At 52.0% G+C, this 10,274-nt stretch overlaps 1 protein-coding gene across 13 annotated transcripts in view; it reads left to right on the forward strand.

The window, feature by feature from the left end:
• The window catches only part of JAKMIP3 (Janus kinase and microtubule interacting protein 3), a 50,353-nt gene that overhangs the window by 13,963 nt on the left and 26,116 nt on the right, over positions 1-10,274 (forward strand). For all 13 annotated transcript variants that reach the window (XR_001522594.3, XM_015633631.3, XM_015633638.3 and 10 more), the window contains exons 2-4: positions 2,706-2,829; positions 4,544-4,725; positions 5,814-6,311. Coding sequence is in view for 12 of the 13 variants with exons in the window: in XM_015633631.3 (XP_015489117.1) it covers positions 4,591-4,725; positions 5,814-6,311 (633 nt within the window). In the remaining variant the exon portion in view is untranslated. The remainder of the gene's footprint in view (positions 1-2,705; positions 2,830-4,543; positions 4,726-5,813; positions 6,312-10,274) is intronic.

Raw genomic sequence — 10,274 nt, forward strand, 5'->3', positions numbered from 1 at the left:
AGCAGGAATTTCCCCATGGAAAGGGAGCTCAGGCCTTGGCAGTGCCCAGGGAGGGTTGCAGTGCCCATCCCTGGAGGTGTCCCAGGAATTGCTGGAGGTGGCACTCAGGGCTCTGGCTGGGGACACGGTGGGGATGGGGCAGGGCTGGCACTGCCTGCATGGGAGGGATTTTCCAGCCCCAGGGATTCCAGGGTTGGATTCTGTGGCTCTGCATGTGAAGGAAATGCACAACAGAACCCTCTGTACAGGACAATTCGTGTCTTGGCCGTTGTTCTTGGTCTCAGACACCTGCTCACTCCTTCTCCCAGGCAGTTTCCAACAGGTTTCCTTCTCACCTTGCATGAATGAGTGATACACGGTTTATATGGATATATGAGAAATGTTTACATGGATAAAGCCCCAAGCACAGCTCCAGCACGGGACACAATTGCATTGGCTTAGAAGGAAGTTCCTTTTCAGAGGAAAACTCATTTTCTTGCATTTGGACCTACAGGCTGGTGCAATCCTAAATGGAACATGGATATTACGAGGAAGTGGGAACTCAGCCATGAACAGTATTACATTGTCTTCCTATTATTTTATTTCAAGGTGCACCAGAGGCTCAAAGGGGTTTGTTTAAACTAATTAATCAGAACAATTTGTCAAAAACAGAGAACACCAGTGCTCACAGGCTGTGGCAGACATTGGAAATGTTCCATATTTGTAAGAGCAATGTTCTGCTTTCAAATATTGGTACCCTGGGTAGGGATTAATTCACTTATTTTTAAGCATGGTGAAACATTCATTTCAGCAACTAGTACCTAGAAAATACATTTCCCAATTAGTGTTGATGTCTGAATTGGCAGTCAGGAGGCACAGGGAGTGCTGAGCCCTGCTCAAGGCAGCTCTGATGCATTATTGATGCTGTTTTCAATATCAAACGTGCCAGGAATCAGATGCATAGCCTCTTCTCCCAGCATCAAAAATGTGATGACCTTTCTGTTCTATTAAGGTGATCTGTCTGATAGCTGCCCCTTCTATGTAATTCATTGGAGAAATAAAGGCAGGAGCAGGTGTCTGTTTTTCCAGGGAATGTCTGGTGTGCCCAGTGCCGTGGGGAGGGGGAGCTGCCCTGTCCCCGTGCTCGGTGTTGGTCTCCAATGTCCCCACGTGTCCCCAGGGTGACAGCAGAGCTGCCCTGTGCCCTCCTGCTGCCTGTGTCTGGCTCAGCACACACTGCTGGCTGGGGAGTGTGTCCATGGGCTGTTTCCCCTGGTGTTTGGGATAAATATTCTCTGTTCCTGGGAGCTCCAGCTGGCTGCTGGGGGTGGCTGTGGCAGGCACTGCTGGGGCACAGGCCCCGCTTTCAGAGCCTCCCACAATGGCTCTTGTCCCCCTGCACACGGTGGCTGGCACTGGAGCTGCCCTTCTCCCTCCAGTCCCATTTCCATCCTTCCCTGGGGGTGACAGCCCGGTGTGTCTGTCCCTGCTGCTGGGGCAGCTGCCAGGGCTGAGCTCTGCCGTGCCCAGCATCGCTCCTTGGCCGTGTTTGTGTCCCCTCTGCTCCCCCAGGACCCTCCAGCATCGCCCCTGGGCCCCTGGGCATCTCTCAGATGGTCCAGGGGGCACGGTGCTCACTCCTGGACTGTCCTGTGCAGGGCCAGGAGCTGGACTCCAAAGATCTAAAGATGCTTGCCATCAAATGTGTCAATTCGTACCATTAAGCCTTTGTAACGTTTTAAAGAAAATTAAAGAGCTGCAACGCTGTAAATATCAGGATCTGTGGTCCTACAGATCAACCTCAGACAGAATTCTCACCTGCTGAACCCTGCTCCACAGTACCAGCTCCTGAGTCTCCTTTTCTGTAAGCACACAAATGTAAATTCTCCCAGCCCTCGTCTGTCAGAAAGAATCCTCTTAGCAATTACTCTCTCAAATCCCTGTACCATTCAAATTAGGATTTGTCTGCCATTCATGTGGGAGCAGTTAAAGCTTGTTGGTCTCATTTCCCCAGGTTGTGAGCTAACCTGGCTCACACTGCCTCTGCCTTCGGAGGGAATCCTCTAAGAAAATAATCACAATGTGCACAAAAGCCTCATTCACTGCAGCAGGTACAGCTCTGTGCCTGTGGCTACGGGCTGCCCCATTTTATATCAATAAAGAGGGTTTTAAATGTGCACTGGTGTGTTGTGTCTGCTTCCACAAAGCAGCAACAATCTTAAATGCAAAGAGCACCTCCTCATGTTACAGATTTTTCAGGCAATATCTTTAATTTATTTCTATTTCTTTGCCCAACCAAACACGTTTCTTTTTATAGAAACTTCCAGGCTACAAAGTCAGGCACTGGCCTGAGAACCAGCAGGACTGAGACTGTTGGTACCACCTTGGTTTGGACAATGAATATCAGGAATGTCATTTTATTGTCCCACTTGTTTCTCTGGGTCTCAGCCTCCCTCCTCCCCTCTGCCCCAGTGTAGATGTGTAGTGACTGCTCATCCCACAGGATTTCTCTGGCTCTCTGCAGCTCTGCCCTGCTGAACTCCAGCCCCTCTCCCAGCCTTTTATCCCATTTTTATACCCCCAGAGCAGCTGCCTCCCTCGGCATTTTCTCCCTGATGGATTCAGGCTTTTGGAGTTCAAACCAGGCTTTTTTTAGTCACAGTGTTGTGGAGGTTGGTTTTGTTGCTGTTTTGCTGTTCTCATTTATTGTTGCTCTGTCCCTGCAGCTGCCCTGCCCTGCTGAGCCCCATCCTGTGCCCGCTGTGCTGTGACCTGAGCCATGAGGGACAGAGCGAGGCACTGAGGGCCATCAACGCTGCTGCCCACCTCAACAGGATTGCTGTTAAAAAGGTGGGAAATCTGAGCACTTTTCAATGGAATTTTGTGGTATAACCATCCTGTGATCCCATGAAAATAGAGCAAAAATAAAATCTTGCCAGTGGTTGCTGTCTCTGAGCCGTGGCAGTGCTGGGGGTTGTGTGGATGTCCCTCCTGAGCATCCACGTCCTCTGTGCTGTGTGGGTTCCACATCCTCTGTGGGTTCCACATCCTCTGTCCTGTGTGGGTTCCACATCCTCTGTGGGTTCCACGTCCTCTGTGCTGTGTGGATTCCATACCCTCTGTCCTGTGTGGGTTCCATATCCTCTGTGGATCCCATATCCTCTGCACTGTGTGGATTCCATATCCTCTGTGCTGTGTGGATTCTGTATCCTCTGTGGGTCCCATATCCTCTGTCCTGTGTGGGTTCCACATCCTCTGTGGATTCCATATCCTCTGCACTGTGTAGATTCCACATCCTCTGTCCTGTGTGGGTTCCATATCCTCTGTGCTGTGTGGATTCTGTATCCTCTGTGCTGTGTGGATTCTGTATCCTCTGTGCTGTGTGGATCCCATATCCTCTGCACTGTGTGGATTCCATATCCTCTGTGCTGTGTGGGTTCCACATCCTTTGTGGGTTCCACATCCTCTGTCCTGTGTGGGTTCCATATCCTCTGTGCTGTGTGGATCCCATACCCTCTGTGCTGTGTGGATTCTGTATCCTCTGTGGGTCCCATATCCTCTGTCCTGTGTGGATTCCATATCCTCTGTGCTGTGTGGGTTCCACATCCTCTGTGGGTTCTACATCTGCTGTGGATTCCACATCCTCTGTGGGTTCCACGTCCTCTGTCCTGTGTAGATTCCATATCCTCTGCACTGTGTGGATCCCATACCCTCTGTCCTGTGTGGGTTCCACATCCTCTGTGCTCTGTGGGTTCCATATCCTCTGTGCTGTGTGGATTCTGTATCCTCTGTGGATCCCACATCCTCTGTCCTGTGTGGATCCCACACCCTGTGTGGATCCCACATCCTCTGTCCTGTGTGGATTCCATATCCTCTGTGCTGTGTGGATCCCATATCCTCTGTGCTGTGTGGATCCCATATCCTCTGTGCTGTGTGGGTTCCACATCCTCTGTGCTCTGTGGATTCCATATCCTCTGTGCTGTGTGGATCCCATACCCTCTGTGCTGTGTGGGTTCCACGTCCTCTGTGGGTTCCCCATCCTCTGTGCTGTGTGGATTCCACATTCTCTGTCCTGTGTAGATCCCACACCTTGTGTGGATCCCATATCCTCTGTCCTGTGTGGATTCCATACCCTGTGTGGGTTCCACACCCTGTGTGGGTTCCAGTGCAGATGAAGGAACAGGACACTCCCTGGCAGGAGGGTGCAGCCAGGGGGATCAGGCCCTGCTCCCAGGGAACAAGGGATGGGATAAACAGCTGCATCAGGGGAGTTTCAGGCTGGATACTGGGCTGCTCTCCATGGAAAGGTCTGTCCAGCCTGGCACAGTGGCCCAGAGCAGCTGTGATGTCCCCAGACCTGGAGGGATTTAAAAGCCGTGTGGATGCGGCCCTGGGGACGGGGGGCACTGACAGGGGGGAACGCTCAGACTTGGTGGTCTCAGAGGGTTTTTCCACCCAAACAAAGCTGTGATTGCACACTTAGCCCAGGGAATCAGCCCCTGAGCCTCGGGGGGTTGTGTTGTGTCCCCCTGCCCGGCTGTGACAGCGCTGTCCCTCCTCGCAGGCCCCAGAAGATGTGAGGGAGCCGGCGGGGCCGGGGCCGTCGTCACCATGGCCAAGAGGGGCTCCAGCAGCCGCGCCAGGGGGGACAGGCCCGACGCCCTGGCTGCCCTGCAGGCTGCCAACGAGGAGCTCAGGGCCAAGCTCACCGACATCCAGATCGAGCTGCAGCAGGAGAAGAGTAAGGTGGGCAGCTTCCCTTCCTTGGAGTGCGGGGTTCAGAGCGGTCAGAAGTGCCAGCATTCTCTTTGCTGGTTCTTCTCCTTCCCTTTTACCCCAGTTTCATTTGGATTTTGCACTCAGACTCCTCCAAACTGGCTGCTTACACACGTACAATACAAAACCTCAGCTCTGTCTCCTGTGCCAATTCCCAGATTCCACAGACACAGCTTCTCCCTGAGCCTTTGGGAGAGGGGCAGCTGGATAGGGCTGGAGCCTCAGACTTTCCACCTCTTGCCCTCAGATCATCTCTCAGCAACAACATGGAATATTCATTTGCTTTTCCCTAATTCCCCAAATCGGTTTCCACTGATAAACTTTGGGGGTTTTCGGTTCCAGAACAGGAACATGTTACCATGCAGAGACAAAATGATAGCCTGCATTTTTCCATGAATTTACATCATTATCAGGCATTTTACAGCTTGACTCCGACACACAAGTGCATTGAAACAGAACATCTGTTAATCCTTTTGCTGTGAAACAACATTTGCAGCTTTAAGGACTTTGTTTTCCTTCTTCCCGTCCTTCACAGCCACTTCTGGCCATGGCTTCTCTGGAGTTTATGGCATGGTTTTAAATTGAAACATCACTTGAGCCTCGTGTGGTCAGGTACAGACAGTTATTTCTGCTGAATAATTCATCACTTAAAAAGCACCAGGTTAAATGCAGATGTTTGGGGCTTCACAGGAGCTTGCTCTGAGCTTTTTGTGTCTTGCCTGTGCACGTGCAGGTTTGGTCTGAGTGCCTGAGCGTGCCAGTGATGGCCTTGGCATCTCATTTTCCCCTTACTTTGGGGGAATGTGCTGGGAGAGCTTCTGCAGAATAGAGTAAGGACTCAGACTTACTCAGAAGGCACTGACTGATTCCTAAATGTGTATTAAACATGAGCCTGCAGTGAAGGAAAGGTCTTTGCTACCACCAGTGTGTAGACACAGACATACCAACATTGAGGTGTGATACTCTAAAATCATCTGTACCACTTTTAAATAATACCATGATATGCAGGCATTGTTTGGCTGATTGAGAATTCTATACTTTTTTGATTTTCATTACAGGTCAGCAAGTTGGAAAGGGAGAAAAATCAGGAAGTGAAGCAGATCAAGGAGCACGAACAGCATAAAAGCACCGTGGTGGTGACAGAGCTCAAAGTCAAACTTCATGAAGACAAAATGAAAGAGCTCCAAGCTGTTCGAGAAACACTTCTGAGACAGCACGAAGCTGAGCTACTCAGAGTAATAAAAATTAAAGATAATGAAATCCAGAGGCTGCAGACCCTGCTGAACGCCGTGCGGGACGGGGCCCCGGACAAGGTGAAAACGGTGCTGCTCACCGAGGCCAAGGAGGAGGCCAAGAAGGGCTTCGAGGTGGAGAAAATCAAAATGCAGCAGGAGATTTCTGAGCTAAAAGGGGCTAAGAAACAGGTGGAGGAGGCTCTCACGATGGTCATCCAAGCTGACAAAATCAAAGCAGCAGAGATCAGGAGCGTGTATCACCTGCACCAGGAGGAGATCACCAGGATCAAGAGGGAGTGCGAGAGGGAAATCCGCAGGCTGGTACGTGCTGCTCTCTGCTCCTCCTGAGGGGAAATGATCAGTGCTGGAATCACTGGGCAGGTGTTGAAACTTCAGGGCTTGCTCCAGGTCTGTTTTACATTTACTAGCAGAAAGGGCAAACTAGTTTTTAGAAGTATTAGGATGTTTTGTAAGAAACTTCCCTGTCCATGTCAGAGCCTGCTGATGTTGTTCACATTAAAGGTATCAGGAAGAGCCCCCAGGTTCCTGGCTGGTCAGGGGAATGCTACAGCAGTTGTGTTTCTTGGGTTATGCCTCTGTTTCCTCACCAAGTGTTCCTTCCTGATCCACCTTGGCCCTCCCTTTCCCTGCCTTTGCCAGTTCCCACAAACATCCCATAGTGAGGCTGACACCATCACAAATGTTCATTTTCTGCACCCAAGTGCTACACATGCAGCAGGGCATTCAGGGGAGTTCCTCTGCACACCCACCCTGGTGGTTTTCCCAGGCCAGGGGTTGTTTCTGCTGCTCTGGGGGCTCCCAGCTGAGCAGGTCCCTGGGATCTCAGCTGGCACTCAGGGACCCTCTGTGTCCTGCCCAGCCTGTCCCCACCTAATCCTGATTTGATCCTCAGCTGCAGCAGCTCCAGTCTCCCCGGCAAGAGCTTCACACCTGGGGCTTTGGAGCTTCCCTCTGGTGTGTGTGGGAGCTGGCTGGGGCTGGTGGTGCTTGGAAAAGAGGGAAATCCCTGTGGGAGGGAGCTCCCTCACAGGGGAGCCTTTGCAGCAGAGCCTGGCAGGCCACCAGCACCTTCTGGGGCTCAGGGGGTTCAGTGTCTGCTGCAGACCCTGCAGAGTGCAGGCAGTGTGTCCCTGAGTGCTGCTGCCCTTCCCAGGGACGTGGGGACACCCCCATGCTCCTGGGATCAGTGTTTGGGTCTTGTCTCAGTATTTTTGTGGTGTCACCATCGTTTTGTGTTTGCCACGCTGCTTTACAGCACTCAGTGTCCTGCTACAAACCCATCCAGGTCTCTTAAGTCATTAGCTCTTAGCTGTTATCCAAATTCTGAAACAAATTCTGAATGCAGCTGGGCCCCAAATCAAGGGCTGGCAGCGTGACCTCGCTGCAGAGAGCACCTGCAGAGCCTCCTGCCCTGGCAGGGACTGACACACCAGCAGGGCAGTGTCCCCTACCTTTATTTAGCCTCCTCTTCTCTCAGACTTCAGGCTGTTACTGGTTTTTCATAAGTTATTTTTATGAAGAGGATATTAAAAATCATTTATAACCAAATGCTCTATTGATGCTGTTCAAACATCCTGCAGTGTAAGTACCTTCTCTAACCACACATCACTGGTGCATTGATTTCATACATCACACTGAATGGGGGGCTAATGGGCATCCTAAATAAACTTGCTGCATCACAAGGAAAGTCCTCACTAATGGCCTTTAATGTAGAAGCTGTAAAATAAATATGGGATATATTTAATATAGGAAATAGAGTGGTTCAATGGGATGTTTTCTAAACTGCCTCTGAAAATCAAACCTTTTTAAAGTTCCTGCTTGAAAGAATCAGATTGGCTCACTGCACCAAGGAAATGGCCTGGTGCTGTGATTTTACCAAGCCCTGAGAGATTCCTGGGTGCTCTCAGCTCCATGGACCCCACTCAGCTGCTCTGGAGGGAGCTGCTGGCTCCTGGCACCTTGTGGGGAGTCTGGGGTGAAAGGCTGTGCAGTGCCCTGGGAACAGGGGATTGGGGATTCACTGACACAGCTCTGGGCATTTCTTGTGCTTGCATTGGCAATCTGTGCCAGGACAGCAGGGAACGGGCTCAGGATGGCCAGGGCAGGCTCAGGGGGGACAGCAGCAGGAATTTCCCCATGGAAAGGGAGCTCAGGCCTTGGCAGTGCCCAGGGAGGGTTGCAGTGCCCATCCCTGGAGGTGTCCCAGGAATTGCTGGAGGTGGCACTCAGGGCTCTGGGCTGGGGACACGGTGGGGATGGGGCAGGGCTGGCACTGGAGGCTCTGAGTATTCACAGATAAAGCCCCAGCTCTGCCCTGCAGTCACTCCCAGGGCTGGGATGGATGGCAAAGGCTTCACCCCGTTCCCAGGGAGCAGGGGGAGCACAGGGAGGTGTTTTCAGTGTGCCCAGGCACTCTGGGTGTGCTCAGCTGTGCCCAGCTCAGCTGCTCCCTGCAGATGGAACAGCTTCCTGTGGCCTCCTTTGGGGAGAATGTCTTGTTTCAGCCAAGGGTTTAAGTTTCAATTTGTGCATTTTGAACAGCCCCAAAACACTGCAGGGCTGTGTTTAATTACACTTGTACAGGCAGGAGTGCTCCCTGCCTGGTGTGTGCACAGCCAGGGGAAACAGCTCTCAGCTCCCCAAGCCTTGCCAAGTGGGGACCCCAGTTCAGTGTGGTAAAGAGCATTTAAACATTAATAAACTCTAGGTTGGTCAGGAAGGAGAAGTTCTGCACAGCCATGGCCACTGCAGCCTCCTCACTCCCATCTCCTTTATCAGGAGACTGAGAAATCAGAAAAACTGAGGAAATGGGGTTTGCTGGAGCCTGGGGAGTGGTTATTTCCAGTCTGGATAAACTTTAGATGATGATGATGATGAGTAGCAAAGCTTTAATAACCTGCACCAATCCCTGTGTGAGCCCAGTGGCCATGGAGAGCTCCACGGCTTCCTCGTGGCAATGCCACCCCTCAGCCCAAGAGGGGACCACGGCTGTGAGCCCTGTTCTGAACCTCTGTGTTCTCAGACACCCTGAGCTCCCTGCCAGACCCTGCTGGGTTAGTGAAGGTGGCTGATGTAAAGGGTGGGATCACATGAAAGGGCAGGAAGCTGAATTTTTAAATATTCATTTTATTGGTGATTGATTTAGTCTTTACCTTGTGCTTTTGATTCCCTCATGTGTTGAGAAACCCCCATATCTGGGATTACAAAGGTGTCTCAGCACCTGAAAGGTTCAAGGTGAATCATTCCTTCTTCCACCTGTGGATTTTTTACTCTTTTGTGGTTTGGCCCTCATTTACAAGTTTTTTTCCCAACTAAACCTGGGCTGAAGGATTTTGTTGTATGTGAAAGCCAGACAGCATTACTCCTACGCTCAGGAGGGTCAGGAAACTTCTCATTCTGGGGGATTCCTTTCATGCCTCCCAGGCCAGGTTTTAACACCATTTTTCTCTGTGGACCTACCCCAGGAATTGTTATTTTCTGGGCTGCAGGCACACTGTTGTTGTCAGGCTACAGCACACCCAGGGTAGGGCTGGGGTATCAGGGGGAGCAGGGGAAGGTGTGGGGTCTCAGGGGAGCTGTGGGGTCTCAGGGGTCTCAGGGGGAGCTGTGGGGTCTCAGAGGGATCTGTGGGGCACTGTGGGGTCTCAGGGGGAGCTGTGGGGTCTCAGGGGTCTCAGGGGGAGCTGTGGGCACTCTGGGGTCATGTCCTGATTTCCACCATCCCTGGCTGGATGTGCCTGCCGTGGAGCAGCTCCGCTGGACAGGGACAGGGTTCTCCTCTGTGTCCCCTGCCTGCAGGGATGCCTTTCATCCCAGCAGCTTCAAAGGACACTTTTGACAGCATCTGTCACCTTGCAAGGGCCCCAGGAGCGTGGGGGCCAGGCCCTACAGCCAGGGTGTGAATGAGGATGGAAATAATAACCTGGAGAACATCCCGGCCCAGGGCTCCCGTGTGTGGGGCTCGGGAGGAGCAGCAAACACATCTCCCCATGCCCTGCTCCCTGACTGGCACCAGCTCTGCTCCTGTGGGGCTGCTGGAGGATGAGCAGACATAAATACTCATCCAGGGGTGGCAGTGGGAGGCTGGCAGGTGGTTGGATGCTCCTGTGCTGCCGCCTCTTCCCGAGCTCCGGAGCCAGCAGGCAGGGTGGGAGCAGGGACAGGAGCCAGAGCCAGGGACCAGAACTGAACTGAACTGAATATAACAGAACAGAACTAAACAGAGCTGAACTGAACAGAACTGAACAGAACTGAACAGAACAG

Source organism: Parus major, chromosome 6 (genome assembly GCF_001522545.3).
Source record: "Parus major isolate Abel chromosome 6, Parus_major1.1, whole genome shotgun sequence".
NCBI classification, from domain to species: domain Eukaryota; kingdom Metazoa; phylum Chordata; class Aves; order Passeriformes; family Paridae; genus Parus; species Parus major.